Genomic DNA, 19,005 nt, shown 5'->3' on the forward strand with positions numbered 1-19,005 from the left:
CCTCTCCGGGTACCAAATCAAAGGGTTCAAAGGGGGCGCTGATGAGCACACTTTGCAGCGTAAAAATGACAGATGGGACACCCCATCACACTTATTTTGACAAAACGTGTGATGCACATGGTTCCCATGACGCAACAAACACAAATTTTGAATTTGCCCCCTCGGATGAGCAGTCACGAGCCGCCACTGCTTCAATTTCTGGCCTAAGAATATTCCAAAAACCAATTTGTTGGTAAAATCCATTAAATGCCACAACATCTAAAAGGGCGTGCACAACAAAGCATTTACGCCAGCAGACGGCATATGTTTTCAATTGCTTTTTTTTCTGCGCTTATCAACATCACAACAACCAACCGGCACATCATTCAACGACTGATAAACAAAGCAGAAGTATCACAGCAACCAAAGCCCTCAGCTGAAAAAAGCTGGCAGTCGGCGTCTGCCTGCTGTTTTCGGCCGCGTTTAAAAGCTTTGGTGTGCACACCCCCTAAGTGCAAGGAAAAATTATTGGATAATTGTCGCCGCGTATGCGTCAAAGTCCAAAACTTTTTTTACCCGGTTAAAGCAGGTTTATTAAATATATATTAGGATATTGACCAAATCTTTTACCTTTATTCAGAAAAGACAGTGAAGAGTGACTGGAGACTTTTTAGAAGTGGAGATTTTTGTTAAATATTGGGTTGTTTTACACCCAGGGCTGGGTAACTATAGGACAGAACCCGTTCCTTAGTTAAAATGAGCCAAATAATGGGTTGTCTAACACAACTGCTGGTTGTTTTAACATGGTTAATTAACAATAACCCAGCAACTGGGTTAAAACAACCCATTATTTGGGTCATTTTTAACACAGAAATGTGTTCTGTCCTATAGTTACCCAGCCCTGGATGTAAAACAACCAATATTTTTTAGAGTGTACTTAGAGGGTTTTGCTGCAAAAAACACTCAAATTTGTTAAATACCAATGAAACGACTAAAGTGACATTTGAGAAAAAAAGCATTTCAATTACTGACTAATAATTTTTTTTATTAAAGTGAAATGAGAGAAAACATAAGAGCATGATAAAAAATTAACAAGAAAACATGTCAGACATGCATCTGAGCTCTTCATACAGCATCTTGCCTAAATAAGACAGATTTGAAATGAATGAACTTGATTCTTCTGTCTGAAACCGAAGCAGATGGGATGTGAATCTTGATGTGTGATTCAGAGATGTGTTCTGGGAATGAAAGGAAAGCAACGTGTGAATCGAATTCATTGCTGAGAGTTGCTTTCAGCTCAAGATGGCTACATGAGATTATATCAGCTCGGTGTGACTGTAGTTCATCGGGGCAACTCAGTTCAGTCTGTACCATGATTCGCACTTGTGTTGCCATGGTTTTCTGCCTTTGAGCATTCATGCCTGGACTGTCACCGTCTTCATTTAAAGCTCTGTATTTCTTCTTTATCTATAATGAGTTTAGGCTTCATTCATTTTTTTCTTTTTATCATTTCATCCATTTTGCCCTTACATCCATACTGTATTGTAATTCTGCTTTAATTCTCTCATTTGTCTATTCAAAACTCTTCACTTCCTTTAGTTTCTTCCCGATCTTATACTGAGTGTTTTTTGTTACAAACAATCATTACACAGCATAGATGAGTGCTTTGAAAAAGTGACCTGCTACTGTATACATTTTAAGTGCAAAGAGTGGAGACAGCGCAACCCTGTGCCATTCGAAAATAAAGTCAAATTGATATTTTCTACCTTTATGTTGTTTATTTTATCTTTATAGCCAGTCCACATCTGTGTACGAGTACAAAAAGCCAACTAAAATGATCTCTGACCAGCAGAGAGATAAATGAAATGAGATTGTATTGAGTTAGTCAGGGCCGGTCTGGAAACGTGCTGATCTCCAAGCTGCTCCACCTTCCCTTCATCAAAACAACCCCCTCCCTCTCTCCCAACCCCTCCCTTTTACTCTCTCCTTTCTCTCACGTTCTCTGTCAGACAACACTTTTTACGATTGAACATGATGATGGTGTTGTAAAGAGGAGAGTCTAGCTTTCATAAAGTTTATGTTAATGATAACGCCTGTTGGTGGCACAGAGCAACAAGTCACCTAACAATCGCAGCTTATTCTGAGAAACAGCAACAATAACAGGTAAGAGATTTTGCATTTGCGTTTTGAATTTCTTATTGAGTACACGTACAGTATTGTACCAAGTCTTATGCTACCACCAGCTTTGTTGTTTTAGTAAAGTTTATATGACCATCCATATTTGTTTTGCACTCTCTTTAAGATATAAACAGAAAATATGTTTATAAATTTCAGGTTTTTGTGTGACCCACTTTTAAAGAGGCTGATGTCCTTTCTGCAGGTTCCTGCGATTGCTCAAGTTTAAGTGTATAACCTTTTTTATTTCTGCATACAAATTTCCTGTAATTTGATATGGTTATTGTAAAAACAACAAATGTAATGGTGGCCTAAGACTTTTGCACAGTATTTTATATTCATGTTTATAATGATGAAGTCAGTTTGGTCTGGGAAAGAGCTCCAGTAGAAATGATGCAGTGTGTTGTTTGAGTCTTTCATCGCAAAATCATATATACTGTACACATCTGAGGCACCACATGCGGGCAATCGACTTGCCCAGTGATGTTGTTTATTATACAGACACCAAGTTCACTGTCACTTCACAACGTGACACAATAACATAAACAATATGAAAGGTCAGTGAGGTTTTAAAGGAAATGAAAATTCAAACCCTTTTGAATTTCTTTCTATAGTGGATATTTAACATAAAACTTAAAGAGTCCCTATTACCTTGCTAAAAACAACGTTATTTGGTGTATTTAGTATAATACAATGTGTTCGCGTGGTTTAAACACATAGCGTATATTATTGTTCCTTTATGCCCTGCCTCCCTGAAATGCATTGATTTTGTACAAAGCTTATCGATCTGAAAAGCGTTGTGTCCTCCGATTGGCAAGCTAACCTGTATTTTGTGGAAATGTGACGCTCCTTACCGTATGGAAGATTAGCTCACAATGCAATACTGACAGAAGTTAATATTGTATTTACTACCTTATCAATACGAGCCGAATCTGATCCAGAAAATCCAGATGACCAAACTGATCGATCAACTTTACCAGCGCGGCTTCAGCAAAACGTAACCACTTGGTAAGGTAAGGATACTAAAACATAAAACCATGTCTACATTTGTGATCGTAGAAACGACAAACAACAAGCACTACTCTGCACTGCCCAAAACTTCTGTTTTAATCATGGTTTAGTCAACAGTAATTTCTTCAAAATATAAAAACATAGATTACTTACAGTCTGAAGTGGGAGGAATTAGGATAATGTCGTCTTCTTTACATCACCAATCCCAGGAAGTAAACTGTTGCCTAAATCGTTGTGTTTGTTGTAGTCTAAGAAAAGAGATTTAAGTTGGAAACGATAACGCGTGTCATTGGTTACTATGGATAGTAACTTTTGCATATCGTTAACATGTAGGCTACGAATACACACGTACCCACCAAAGAAAATGTCAAATCAAATCGTAAATCAGATAAATCGGATTAATGCTTGTCATGATACAAAAAGGATGGCACTCTTACAAACTCAAATATAAGCTTTATTAAGAACTCCGGCAGATAGCAGTTCACCTCGTGTCATGTCTATCACATACAGCGTGACCCGGATGGTTGCCTAGCAACCCTTGACCCGAGCACTTAACAGCCAATAATAAAGCATTACGTCACATCTCCCCTCTTTAAAGTTCCACTGCTTCTTATTTGTTTTGTTTTCAGTATATGTAGTGTTGCTTTTGTTTTGACATAAGAAAGCAGGTAAGTTACAAATAAACATATATAGAACAATATTAACTGTCTGCAACTGCATTAGCATAAATTGTCAACAACAACATTACAACTTTCATTATTCGTTTTCCTGTTACCCCTCACTGAGAATTATGAAAAAGTAACATGCATAGATACCATAAAAGTACAATCATATACTAGTACAACAGGAAAATACACTTATCCCAAAACATAATCCTTGAACTTCACTGGCTGTTTTAATTCCCGACCAACAAGAGTTCTTTTACAGGTCAACTTGTGTGGATGTGATTTAAGAGGAGTTGGGGTATCCCGCCCATTTGTCTCAGTCTTGTGGGAGGGAGTATCAGTTATTTCAATGCTCTCAGGTACAATTTCACTTTCCGGTGTGCCAGCTGTTTCAGGGACACTCTGAATGTGTCTCCTGTTCCGACGGGAAATAGCACCTCCATCAGTCTGAACAATGTACGACCTGGGTTCTGGAGCTTTCTCAACAACTGTTGCTGGTGTTTTCCACCCTTTCTCACCATCCAACTTGACTTTAACACTTTGACCTGGATGTAAATCTGGCAAACTGCGTGCTGAATGTCGTCGGTTGTAAAAGTATTGATAGGCCTGTTTAGTATGTTTGTCCCTCCGTTTGACTTCCTCATAGTCGATTGGACTTGGCAGCAGCTGTTTTTTCAGCATTGGAACAGTTGTTCTGATCTGACGTCCGATCATAAGTTGAGCTGGACTCATCCCTGTGGCGTTAAGAGGTGTAGAACGGTAGCTCATCAGTGCTAGCTGTGGATCAGGCTGTCTTAACACCCGTTTTGCAATGGCAACACTTCTCTCTGCCGCACCATTCGCTTGCGGATAATGTGGGCTAGAAGTAGTGTGAGTAAAATCATAGATCTTGGCAAACTCCACAAACTCAGAGGCTGTGAACTGTGTAGCGTTGTCTGACACAAGTTCATATGGGATCCCCCATCGAACAAACATATTTTTCAGGTGCATTATTACTTGCTGGCTTGTAATAGCATGCAGATGTGCAATCTCAATGTCACGAGAAAAATAGTCCACAACTACCAGGTATTTCTTACCATCCAGTTCACAGATGTCCGCTGCAATCTTTTGCCAAGGACCATCAGGGAGGGAGGTGACCATTAGGGGTTCTTTCTTTTGTGCAGGTCTGTTGATTTGACAAAACTCACATGTCATCACTGTTTTTATGATATCTCTGCCTATACCCGGCCACCATACTGACATATTGGCTCTTTCTCTGCATTTAGTAAGACCTTGGTGGCCTGTATGAAGCTGCCGTAACACATCTTGTCTCAGTGAGCCCGGAATCACTATCCTGTCCTCATACAGCAAAAGTCCCTCAACTTCAGAGAGGTGAGCTCTAACTGTGTGAAACCCATGAAGTGTGTGTGTCAGTTGACTTGGCCAGCCTTCATGAATGTACTTACTAACCAGCTGAAGATCTGCATCCTGTTGAGTGGCAATTCTTACAGCATTCAACTTATCGTCAGTTACAGGCCTGGTAGACAGTACTGCTTGTATAAACACTTTGACATCACCCTCTGTATCGGACTCGCCTTGATGTGTTATGGGATTCCTGGACAGGGTATCTGCCACTATAAGTTGTTTACCTGGCACATGCACTGCTCGGACATTGAATCTCATCAGGCGCATTAATAGTCTCTGACATCTTAGAGGAGCTTTATCAATGTCGTAAGTGTTTATTAAGGGGACCAACGGCTTGTGGTCTGTCTGAAGCTCGAATCTGGCCATACCTTGCAGGTACCGTGAGAAGCGTTCACATGCCCATACACCTGCTAGGCATTCCTTCTCTATTTGTGAGTAGCGCCGCTCTGTCTCTGTTAAGGTCCGTGAACAAAAAGCAACAGGACTAAATTCATTCTCCTGCTCCTGAAGCAGGGCGGCTCCAAGGCCATAGCTACTTGCATCCGCGCTGACCACAGTGGTCTTGTTGGCATCGTAGAATGCTAACACCGGTGCTGTAGTCAACATGTTCTTGACCTCATTAAATGCCAGCGTCTGTTCCTCACCCCAGACCCAATCAGTCTCGCGCTTCAGCAGCTCGGTCATTGGATGAAGAACTGATGAAAGCCCAGGGAGGAATTTACCCAGGTAATTAATCATCCCCAATACCTGTCGCAGTTCCGTCAGATTCTTTGGGCAGGGGAGCTCAGTTATAGCCCTTACTTTATTTGTGTCCGGTCGGATTCCATCCTTTCCAATGATGTGTCCAAAGTATTGGATCTCAGATTTACCAAAATGACACTTGTCTCTGTTCAATTTTAAACCAGATTCTCTGATAGTCTTTAAAACTACTTCGAGGTTGCGATCATGTTCGTCCTTGTTCCTGCCGAACACAAGTATGTCGTCCATCACTGCTACCGTGCCAATATGATCTTTGAGAAGAGTGCTCATTTCTCTCTGAAATATCTCGGGAGCTGAAGTAATCCCGAAAGGTAATCTTTGAAAACAGAAGCGGCCAACTGGTGTGATGAAGGTGGTAAGTTTTCTGCAGCTTTCGTCCAATGGTATCTGCCAGAAACCACTCGATGCGTCTAACGTGGAGAATACAGTTGCACCAGACAGCTGTGGTGCAATGTCCTCAAGAGTAGGCAGAATAAATCTCTCACGCTTTACTGCTTCATTTAGTTTCTTTAGATCAACACAAATTCTCACCTTTCCATTCTTCTTAATCACAGGCACAATAGGAGCACACCAGTCAGTTGCTTCAGTGACCTCTGATATTATCCCTGACTTAAGCATCCGCTGCAATTCTTCTTTCACTTTTGGCAGCAATGGAAAGGGAATTCGCCGAGGTGCAGAGAGGCTGTATGGTTTGGCATCCTGTCTGAGCTCAATTTTGATTGGTTCACAATTTAAAACTCCAAACTCTCCAAAAACTTCATCATCAGTAGTAATGCCATCTACTCTACTTACTAGGTTCATTTCACAGGCAGTTTTACGGCTAAGAAGGTTATTGGTGTATGGGCCTTTAAGAACATACGTCCAAAACTAATGCTTTGACCTTTTCTTTCCGTGCATGACACAAATTTACCTATGCAGTCCAGTTTGCCACCCGGACTCCTGATGTCTGCTGATGTTTTGGTAAGTTGAGGGCGGTGAGGTAGTTTTAAGAAAGTTTGCTCAGACATTACCGTGATATCAGCTCCAGTATCAATCTTGAACTTTACCGTTGTGCCATTCATAGGTAGTTTCACATGCCACTCGTCCTCATTACCAGTATCAGAAACTGATCCCAGAAACCATGTTTCGTTTGCTTCAGCCTCCTGTCTGTCGCTGGTTACTTCCTTAACAGTCTTTGTTTTACACGCAATTTCAAAATGTCCCGTTTTGTTACACTTACGGCATCGTTTGCCCTGTGCCGGACACGCCCAGCGGTCATGTATGCGTGCACATCGTGAACAGGTTTCATTATTACTTCCATCTCTTTGTTTGGCATTTGGATTACTTCCTTTATGTTTGTTGAATTGTTTTGAGTGCTTAAACTTACGTCGCACTTCGTTGACATCACTTGCACTTCTCATATCAGCACTTTGCATTTTAATGAGTTCTGACTGGCGAGCAATCTGTATCGCTTTCTCGAGCGTCAAATCTGGCTCTAGTTGCAGCTTTTCAGATACGTTGCTATCCGCTATTCCAATCACGATGCGATCGCGAATCTGCTCATCTCTAGTAGCCCCGAAGTCACAAAACTCTGCCAGCTCGTATAAACTCCTGACAAATGCTTCTACACTTTCGCCGCTTTTCTGGTCTCTCCTGTGAAAGCATGCGCGGTCGTGAATCAAGTTGCGTTTGGGCACAAAATGTTCATCAAACTTTTTAAGCATTGCATTGTAATAATCATTTTCCTCCTCCGCGGAAAATGTAAACGTGCTGAATATAGGTTCTGCCTGTTTGCCCATAGCATAAAGTAATGAGTTCACCTGGACATCATCGTCTTCCTTGTCGAGTTTAGTTGCAATCCTGAACCGTGCAAAACGCTGTCTCCATGCCGGCCAACTTGCTGGCTGTGCAAAATCAAAGGATTCAGGAGCGTGAAACTTCGACATTTTCCTTCCGTTTTCTTTCACAGATTAGAGGAGTGCGCGACGAACGTAAACTTCTGACACCATGTCATGATACAAAAAGGATGGCACTCTTACAAACTCAAATATAAGCTTTATTAAGAACTCCGGCAGATAGCAGTTCACCTCGTGTCATGTCTATCACATACAGCGTGACCCGGATGGTTCTTCTTCTTCTTCTTCTTTGGTGTTTAGCGGCAGCTTGCATCCAGTTTGTTGCACTACTGCCATCTTCTGCTCATATTTGTCTCCTCCTAAATTCTCTTATCCAGTCCAGTTTCTTTTAAATAGTCAAAAAAATAACTTGCTCCTTGTCCCTTTTCCGCTAAATATAAGATATTTTTAACACTTACATCTATTTGCTCCATACTCTGTAGCTGTGCCATCACTTCTTGCCTTTCCTGATTATATTTTCCACATGATATAAGGATATGCTCCACAGTCTCCTTTTCCTGACAATAATCACACAAACCTGTTGGATGCTTTCCTATAATATGAAGAGTGCTATTTAAGTTGCTATGTCCCAATCTTAATCTACTTAAAATGACTTGCTCTTTCCGGTTTCTCCCCTTACCGACCCGGATGGTTGCCTAGCAACCCTTGACCCGAGCACTTAACAGCCAATAATAAAGCATTACGTCACAATGCTTTTAAAAAAAATCATTGTTGCACTTTAAGTTTAAACAACATGAATTAACAAGTCATTTAAACTTTTTTGACTAGTGAGGAATTGGTATAAATAAAAAAATTTGAAAGTTGAATAGACTTAAGTTATAACAACTTTATTTTTGTAATTTATAGCAACTCATCACTATAGGATATCACAGAATTTTCGGTAGCACTTTATTTTACAGTATGTATACAGGGGCGAAAATCTCATCTAAATGTTGGGGGGGACAATAAACATAAAATTTTTCAAGAACAATTTTTGAAGGGGACACCAATAATACAGGCAAAATTGTACTTGCAAGGAAATGGGTACAGATAGAAAACGTTTCTCTTTCTCTATGAACGGACGCAAATTTAATTTTAATACATATGAATGCAGAGGTGAAAAGAGTAATACAATTTTCTACTTAAGTAATAGTAAAGTTACTTTAATAATATGTTACTTAAGTAAAAGTAAAGTTACTTTAATAATATTTTACTTAAGTAAAAGTAAAGTTACTGGTCTAAAAATCTACTCAAGTAAAAAGTCATTTTAATTTTAAGAGTTACTTTTTTACAGCGGGGAGAGGTTTCTAGTATAGTTCACAAAGGAAGGATATATACATCTCAAACTATGTTTTTAATTGTAAACATCTCTACAATTAAAGTGCAATAACAAATGTTAATAAAATAAAAAGCTTTTTATAACTAAGAAACATTTATGGAATTATTTAATGATTTTTACAGGTGAGTTATGCACTTTTGAAGCAAAAATAATATGAGGTCAGCAGCTAGTAAATACAATCATTATATGAAGGTTGTAATTGATGTATTGCTGGTAACATACATTGTTATTAAACTATATACATAAATGAACATATAATGAGATGAGTGCCATGGCTATACACTATACATCCTTTACACGTTTATTAGCTCCCAGACCTGTGTACCTGATGTCTTTCAATCTATCTCTCTCGCGCTCTCTCTCTCTCTGCAATGTCTAATGATCTGCGCATTCTCGAGGACGTTCTCAAGTTGTTTGACTTGACGCGAAGCTGCTAGACCTCGGAAGATAATGCGCATGCATGTATTAAAAATGCATCGTGCAAATTAGCGGTTAAACACGGTCGGCAATTCTCAAACTCCGTACTCAAGAGCATGAACCCTACCTGAATGAAACAATCGCTTTGCGTCAATGGCCAGGGGTTTCTTTCGTAAGAATTGAATTGAGGGTCTGCATTAGCCTGCGCCTGTCTCGTCCCTCTCCATGGTTCTTTTTGCGCGTTCCCCCGCCCATCAATCAATCATCCGACCGTGGCGCGTCTTTATCACCTTACTTTTTTATTTATTTTTACTCAGTAACGGATATGATTTAACATGTAGCGAAGTAACCAACAATACTTTAAACATACTTAAGTAAAAGTAAAGTACAGATTTTAAAAACTACTCAAAGTAAAAGTACACAAAAAACTCAGTTACAGCAAGGTGAGTAAATGTAATTTGTTACTTTCAGCTCTGCCTCACCTCTGCATGAATGCATAAAAATGTTTTCTTGATCGTTTATCTGCTTCTGTTCTCAGAAAACGAAATATGTTCATGTTTATATGTCAAAATAGTCCAGTTTTAAAACATATGAGGATAAACTGATAAGTGATGGGAAACGTTGTATTGTATATAGCTTATTAACGCGTCGGCTCCGTACACTTCTCTACCACCGGAATGTGTGGTGGTGAGGTAAAAGAGGCGTGGGCAGTGGACCAAACCACTGTGAGGCAAGGGAGGGGGAATCCAAATATTTAAAACGTTTTTTTGTTGTTGCTCCGTTTGCATTTGTATTGTTTCACTTCTTACACAACTAGTTTAAGTATTATAAATCATTAAATTATTTTCAATACACATATTCTAATGATAATTTAGGGGGGACAACCCTCAGATAGGGGGGGTCCTGTCCCCCCCGACCCCCCCGGGATTTCCGCCCATGTATACCTACCTTGTACATATATGGTAAATAAGTTGTACTTACCGACACTTTTACTTTTAGGTATCTATATGGTAATTAATTGGTATCATTACTGTACTTACCAGTGGTACATACTTGGTAGTTATTATGTAACTCTAGATAAGTCCTGGGTAATAACAGATACACACTTATAGTGTAGGTATACTGTAACTAACGAGAAACATTACTGTACTTACAAATAAATGTACAATATAAGTATTTATATTTACAAGCAAGTTATATATATATATATTATATTTATAATGTAGGCTACATATATGACAACTAATATCAAACACTGTACATACAAATTGTACATGCATTATTTTACAGTAAGTACACGTACTGTAAAATATAGTGCTACCGAATTTTATTTACATTGTTTATGGTTTTAAACAGGAAACAGTAAATTACCAAAAAAAAAGCCTTTCATTAAATTTTACAGGGATAGTTACCTATTTTTCTTCTTTTTTTATTGTAACTTGGCAGCCACTGGTCACCATTCATTTTTTCCTATGGAATAGGTTAATTTTCCACTGTTTATAGCTTTTCATGTTATACTAGTGCAATGACGTAAATACAAGAAGTCAGAGTTTACATTTCTGTCCGAATGATTTCTTTAGCTACACCTGCAGACATAGCCATATATAGCAGTATAAACAGAGCTATAAAATCTTTTCACTCGAGATAAGAGCATCATTCAGATTAAAATAGAGTTCAGTCTCTAAAATTACTAACAGAACAAACATCTGACTCAACCATTCCCTCTTCATAGAAAGTTCAAATATAAAACTCGAGACTGTAACGGAAGACTATTTTGATTAAGAAATTAAGCAAACAAACATACAAACAAACAAAAACAAGTATTATGTCAAGAAAATAGAAAAAAAATTAAATCATAGCTGTGTTTCCCACAATCAATGTCAATATCAGTTTAAACATCTGTAAACACGGGCATGTCAGGGTGAGAATGGGCGCGGTTTTAACCAGTCAATCAAATGCAGATTTACGGCCATCCTTTTGAAAGCCGATTGTTTCCCTGTCTATCTTTTCATCTTTCTTTCCACTGTCACGTTTATTTTTCTCCCTCTCTCCTTTCTACCACATCGGTGAAATCCATTTCGCAAATGATTCTCTACAGTCACAGAGACGGGAATGAAGGCGCTATTTTTAGCGCTGACCAAGGGAGGGGAGAGAGTGAACGCACGAGAGAGGGCGAGCAAACAGGAGTGTGTGTGTGTGTGAGAGAGAGAGAGAGAGAGAGAGAGAGAGAGAGAGAGAGAGAGAGAGAGAGAGAGAGAGAGAGAGAGAGAGAGAGAGAAGGAGGGGAGTAAATCATTATTTTTGTGTGTTGAAGCAGTTGGAGGTTCTGAACGGAGGCAGGAGGAGAGGAGGAAGAAGAGACCCTCAGTAACACCAGGCAGCCGGAGACTCAGGTAAGAGAAAATAAATAGCCTACTGTGTCATTGTATGGTCTTTATGTATACAACATATCTACTAATGATTAGCATGTCCTTGTTTTATATATATATATATTAATTTTTGGATTGTCATTCCTGTCATAATGAAAATTTGGGGCAGAGCATCCTTATAATTCTCTTCAGACATTATTTTCTTTAGAAAAATTGTGTAGGTGCATCGAATAAATAAAATGGTAAAATGGGTGTTGGGTTATTTACATTGGTCTGCCACAATAAAGAGGGGTGTACAAATGATTTGGGGTGGTGGGGGTGTGGGGAGGAGTTGCCTCACGGTGTGTATGTGTGTGTGTGTGTGTGTGTGTGTGTGTGTGTTTATGTGCGTGTATGCGCTCTATGAAATCTGAGCACAGTCTGGGATGTGATGGGAAGAGGCGTTGCCATGGAGACTGCGTTTCACATATTCCCGTAACCAATCCTTCCCATTAAAAGCAGGGCTGGATTGGGACAAAAAAATCGGCCCTGGAATTTTGGCCTCGACCGGCCCACTACCTATAATCCCAAATACCACCCATGCAACCATGACTATGTTGTATACCATATTCTATTAAAGCAAAAGCCATATAATAAGTAAGTAGGAAGGATTTGACACATTAAATACTTATAAAAGGTTATGATTGTGATGTTATGAAAAGTGTCACGTGTTATGACTGTCTTCCATGTAAATAACTTACTAAAAGATGTCTCACAAACACATTTTATTAGTTGCTAAAAATCACAATTCGACCTACAATTTATAATAAATAATGAAAAAATACTGTCAGCTGTAATGTAATGTTAATGAATAACAGGGGTGTGACTACGCCAAATAAACACCTGTTTATATTGTACAATATAATGAAATATTAACTAACATTGTGTATATGAAATTAAATGCCTGCAGAGGACGCAAACGGCCTGGTGATTATTATTCTACTTTCATTTTACATTGAGATCAGAGAACCACTTAGAAGATGATGAAGACATTAAATCATGATGTAAACTCAGAGTGAGGGTTTAAACTGCTAAGACGCCACATGTGTTATTGATTAACAGACAAACACAACACGCCTCAGATTTTATATAAGTTTAATGCAAGCACTGTAAAAGGTTTTCAAGGTTTTAAAGCAGTGACAGCTCGTGACTGCACTTCTGAGGGGCACAAATTCAAAATATGTGTGTTGCTCGTGTTTTCAAACATGTATTTGTTGCGTCATGTTAACCATTTGCATCACGTGTTTTGTCAAAATAAGTGCCTGCTGCACACACGTCAAAGACGTTTATGATAAAAGAGACGCTTACGTTCACAAAATACACACAAGACACTCCCTTAACAGTAAACTCTGATTAACTCTTTCACCGCCAGCGTTTTTAAAAAAAGTTGCCAGCCAGCGCCAGCGTTTTTCATGATTTTCACCAAAGTTTAATGCCTTCCAGAAAATGTTCTTCTTTAAATATATAAACATACAATATACCAAATGAAAGAGCAGACCCTCTGCTTTCAAACAAAAAAAACCGTTTCATCCTACCTTTAGTGGTTCTTTTGCAATCAGCTTTTGAATATGGGTAGGTTTGTGCAAAAACACCATATTTTGAGCAAAAAGCAGAAATAATTCAATTTTTATGACGGTTTTTTCATAGACATCCATTCAGAGCGATCTTTAAAACAGACACGGACATGCAGCAGCTTGGCATAGGGAAATACTTCCGGTTTTAAAAAGTTGCGGAAGGGCGCCACCTGGTGGATAATAGCGGTATTGCGGAAAGACGGAATATCTCGTCATTGGCAGGGAAGCGTTTTCTCTTAATTGACGAGAAATCTCGTCAATGGCGGGGAAAGAGTTAAACATGAGATTATGCGAGTATCTGGCAACCACGAGCGTCTCATCATAAACCCTTTGGACGCGTCTGCAGCAGACACTTATTTTGATAAAACACGTGATGCACATAGGATCTCTCAACATGATTATTATGAATTACGAACCACACACATGACGGGCTACATACATGTTGTGATGAACTTCACATCGTGCGCCCTCGAAAAAAAGAAGTCACCGGCCGCCACTGTTTTAAAGATCTGCTAATTGTCTTAGATTGTGTGCTCAATGTGTTAACTAATCATTTCGACCACCTTATGGTAACTTTGGTAGCTTCCCACGCTTATAAATGCAGCATGCCAAACTGACATAGTCGCAGTCTCACAGAGCCAGGAGTGCAGTTATTTTATTGTAGTGTTATCAACACAAACAGCTAGTTTGTCTAGCACTCGTGTTTTTGACTGAGTTTTATAAAGGGGGTCCCCATCAACACTAGCTTAAGTGTTTTAAAAAGCAGTTCCACTTGCTTCTCCCTCATCTCTCTGACATTTTGTCAGATGCACACTGACGCTGCACGCTCACAGAGAGCCCAAAATGGGATTTTTTTATAAAGATGTGATTGGTCCAGCCAAATGTCCAGAAAAAAGAGCCAACGAACAGCTAATGTCTCATGGGAGGGTTTGTCTGGAAATGATCTTACGCTAAGTTTTCGACAAATGCATTGCGTGGCCACAAAGACTTGGTGCCATCAATGAATTAAGCAAAAGAAAAAAGACATGGGCTGCGATGTATGAGTGTTATGGGCTGGTCAGACATAAAAGCACACTGTAAAAAAATGCAGCATTTTTGTCAAATCAACATATATCTTTATGTTACTTTAACTTTATCGTAACACTTAAAGGATTAGTCAATTTTCTTAAAAAAAATCCAGATAATTTACTCACCACCGTGTCATCCAAATGTTGATGTCTTTCTTTGTTCAGTCGAGAAGAAATTATGTTTTTTGAAGAAAACATTCCAGGATTTTTCTCATTTTAATGGACTTTAATGGACCCCAACACTTAACACTTAACTCAACACGTAACAGTTTTTTCAACTGAGTTTCAAAGAACTCTAAACGATCCCAAACGAGGCATAAGGGTCTTATCTAGCGAAACGATTGTCATTTTTGACAAATATGCACTTTTAAACCACACCCTTCTCGTCTATCTCCTATCCTGTGATGGGCCAGCCCGATCTCACGTAATTGCGTAGTGACGTAGAAAGGTCACGTGTTACATATATGAAACGCACATTTGCGGACCATTTTAAACAATAAACTGACACAAAGACTTTAATTATTATCATTTGACATACGACAACGTCAGAACGCTCCTCTTTCTCCACACTTGTAAACACTGGGGCGGAGTTTCGCATACATCATCCGTGACCTCTTGACGTGATTACGTATTGCGTGAGGTCGCGCTGGAGCATCACAGGACCGGATATAGACAAGAAGTCGTGGTTTAAAAGTGTATATTATTGATTTTTCTTGTAAAAATGACAACCGTTTCGCAAGATAAGACCCTTATGAAACGTTTGAGATCGTTTATAGTCCTTTGAAACTGCAAAGTGTTGGGGTCCATTAAAATGAGAAAAATCCAGGAATGTTTTCCTCAAAAAACATAATTTCTTCTCGACTGAACAAAGAAAGACATCAACATTTTGAATGACATGGTGCTGAGTAAATTATCTGGATTTTTTTTTTCAAAGAAAATGGACTAATCCTTTAATGTGAGAAAATGTAAAGCTCACATAACATACGCTGTTTTTGCTTATCTCATGTTAATCTTGAGTACCTATGAAGTAGTATTACATCCTTCATATATCCAACCAGACTTAAGTTTTGACAGATAAGCTCTATTGATTCTTTCTGAATAAACCTGAGTTCCTAGAGGTGTACCGCGTGTGAAGCGAGTCATGAGCAACACACACAAAACATTGTCCCGCTATCTCTGGATAACTTATAATTCATTACATGTTCATGTCCTTTACATAATATGCACTTACAAAAAGAAATTTCTCTGCAGTTTTACTTACTGCCTGCGACTCATGATCCAATTGGGACCGCCCAATTTCAACAAAATCCACCATTAAACAAACACACGCACAACTCCGCTGATACCCCAGGTAAACAAACTACATCCATTGTCTCCATATGCTGGGTTCATTTGGAAGCTGAACAAGCTTAAATTTCCCTCACAAACAACAACACACTTCTTTGGTGACGTTGATTTCACGTCAGCTCTTGATTGGTTTGTACGTGCGCTATTCCAGTTAAAGTGCCCATATAAGGACTTCCACTGTACTTCCCGCAATGAAATTGACTTTAAATGTGCAGTGTGTAACTTTAAGAAGGATCTAATGACAGAAATGCAATATAATATACATAACTATATTATCAGTGGTGTATAAAGACCTTACATAATAAACTGTATTGTTGTATGTGTTTCAAAACATCCCTTACATGGAAGTCGCCATTTTGTGCAGCCATTTTTCTACAGTAGCCCTAAATGGACAAACTACTCTACAGAGTGCGTTTTGTTACTACTGTATTTTGTCTCAGACAACAACATGTCTGTCCTGTGGCGACTACTGTAGCTTCTTTTTGCATTTCGGTGAATGGTGGACTGAGCCATTGGTTGCAATTCACAATCTCACTGCTAGATGCCGCTAAAATCTACACATTGCACCTTTAACGCGAATTTCACAGACTGGGTCCCATATTATTTGTGATTTTTCTCTATGTGTTTTTCATGCCTATATAATGACCCACTACCCCCTCTTTTACAGTCATGCGTCCCAGGTCCAGATTACTGGCGAAACGAGGCCTCCCCACCATCAGGGAGGGCTATGAGGAACTGGTGCAAGATCTGAACCAGACCAACAGTCAGCACACTACTACACAAGATTACTTCCTCTCCATCTGCCATCTGGCCCGGCCCACTTTCCCTTTACATGAGCCCGACTACGACATTCTTTCCATCGGCCCTTTGAACTCCCCAAAGCCCTGCCTACGACTGCACCGCCTACGCCAGAATCTGCAACCTCCACAACCGTGCACCTCCACAAGTAGTGACTGCGCAGTTCAGCAACCCCAGAGAGAGAAAGAAATCACAAAATGTGCTACATCAGAACCGCTGCAGTCCCAAGCACCTGAAGAAACTAATGCATGCAGGGCTGATGGCCCACACCCTACTGATCCACTGGAATACCTCTACAGCCACAGGGGTTCACTAGCATCCACCCCTAGAAGGGGCAGCATTCCCCCACACAGGCCACGGTGCGACACCTTCCCATGTCTCTCATCCGCACCAGTCACACAGCGCAAGAGCAGTTGCCCGGAGCTCTGTCTAGCAGAGACGAGCACTTCAGCCACAGTCTTGCAGCGGTCGCCCCTTAACAGGAAGAAGCTGGATGATTGCAACCTGGTCACACGCAGCATTGTTCCCAATAAGCTCGATGGCGCCCCTGCTGGTTGGCGGGGGAAGAGCAGTCGCTGCATGGACAAACAGACCATAGTGTCGCACTGGATCGCCGAGTGTCGCAGTGCATGGAAGGAGGCCCGCATTCGTGCATGCATGCTGCCCGCCATCGCCGAGAAGTAACGTACGCCCGCAAAAATCCCTTTCCAGTGATGCCGAACAGGCAGACGTCATGTAGAGTAATGTGGATTATTGTGGAATTATGACTTTGCACTCCAGGTTTATATGCATATACATTTTTGATGTATTTCTGAACCAGTGACCCTGAGTTACAATGAATGTCAATGATAAGACTGAGTCAGACCAGTAATGTCCAGTCGTGATCAATAAATGCATTGATTATTGGATGATTTTAACTCTGTTTAGTTGAGATTTTAAAAAGTAAAGAAGATCTCTCATCACAATTGCAGTTCTTAGGATGCTCAATACAATATTCTTTTTTAAGACAAAGGTGTTAGTAAATTTGCACTACTAGCAAATTAGGGCAGCTACTGTAAGAATTAATACACCATGCTTCCTATAATCTCTAATTTGTGAAAGATTAACTATAAAATGAGACTTATGGACTAGGACACATCCCTAGTCCCTTCCATCACCCAGACATGTTTAGATCATAATACAGATCAGAGATTTGTTGTTTCGATATAATACTTCAACAGTAAATCCCTTTTAGTTCAAAAAACAGAATGGTTAAGGGAACAATTATGAGCCTATAGATATAGAAGGACTGGCCTTAAATCTTTGCTATGAAAACTCACTGCCATCTACTGACTGCCATGGCAATATAATAGAGATAATGTTGAAAATGTCCATTATGCTGGGACCGTTCATGTCCAGATTTGCAAACTTGTTGATAAACGCTTTTAAAAATAACAAAAGTCCATTTGGAGGATAAATAGACAGGCATTATGAAATTTCCTGTTTAGGGATCACTTTAGTTAAAAAAAATGAAAATATGCCCATATCTCATTTTGAAATTGAGATTTATGAGAAAAAGACAATGTGGAGCTACACTGTTATTCTCAATAGACTGTTTGTACACACCTGAAAGTCTTGTTTCTCTGCATTAATTTGGTTTCGATATTTTTAGATAACCTACTGATAAAAGATGAATTAATGCATGTGACTTTCTAAATTATTTTGTATTCATGCATAAAAAATCTTGAAATGATTATTATTATGGATGTAATGATCCAAGAGAAAATTGTATATAACACTATGAGTAAAGGTAATCTGTTGTTTGTACAATTTTCAACAGCCTTGTACTTTCCCCCCACTTTTCTAAATAAATAAAATGTCTGTGTGGTTTGATGTTGCACTTTGTTCTTTCTTCATCTATTTAATGACTTTTAAAATTACAAAATTTGTGCTGAGTCTACCCGTTATTCCTGACACTAAACTTATTTTTATGTAAGCATTATATTTACGTAATATTGTATACTATAACATTACTGTTATTTAATATTTTGATATGAGTGTTATATTTAAATAATATGGTATTTATTTATTTATATTATATAATGCACTTCAAATAGTTTTATTATAATAAATGCCAACATACAATTTATTTCAGCAAAGGTGATTCCGTGGACACTGCTGTTCACTCGTATGGTTAATAAAGACTTCA

The 19,005-nt window shown here is 39.2% G+C and overlaps 1 protein-coding gene across 2 annotated transcripts; it reads left to right on the plus strand.

The window, feature by feature from the left end:
• The first annotated feature begins 1,982 nt into the window (after nucleotides 1–1,982).
• On the plus strand, nucleotides 1,983–18,693 carry LOC135776668 (uncharacterized). 2 transcript variants are annotated; one of them, XM_065287516.2, is made up of 3 exons: nucleotides 1,983–2,142; nucleotides 11,938–12,016; nucleotides 16,687–18,693. In XM_065287516.2, exon 3 carries the CDS (start codon nucleotides 16,689–16,691, stop codon nucleotides 17,499–17,501), a length of 813 nt encoding a protein of 270 aa, XP_065143588.1. In that variant the 5' UTR covers nucleotides 1,983–2,142; nucleotides 11,938–12,016; nucleotides 16,687–16,688; the 3' UTR covers nucleotides 17,502–18,693. The 2 variants fall into 2 exon arrangements, with proteins under 2 accessions (XP_065143588.1, XP_065143589.1); XM_065287517.2 differs by having other exon boundaries at nucleotides 11,941–12,016.
• The last annotated feature ends 312 nt before the right edge of the window (nucleotides 18,694–19,005 follow it).

This window comes from Paramisgurnus dabryanus, chromosome 18, assembly GCF_030506205.2.
Source record: "Paramisgurnus dabryanus chromosome 18, PD_genome_1.1, whole genome shotgun sequence".
Classification (NCBI taxonomy): Eukaryota; Metazoa; Chordata; class Actinopteri; order Cypriniformes; family Cobitidae; genus Paramisgurnus; species Paramisgurnus dabryanus.

Bases quoted from the DNA above. Each gene is read 5' to 3' on its own strand.
- LOC135776668 (XM_065287516.2), top strand. From the start codon at position 16,689: ATGCGTCCCAGGTCCAGATTACTGGCGAAACGAGGCCTCCCCACCATC.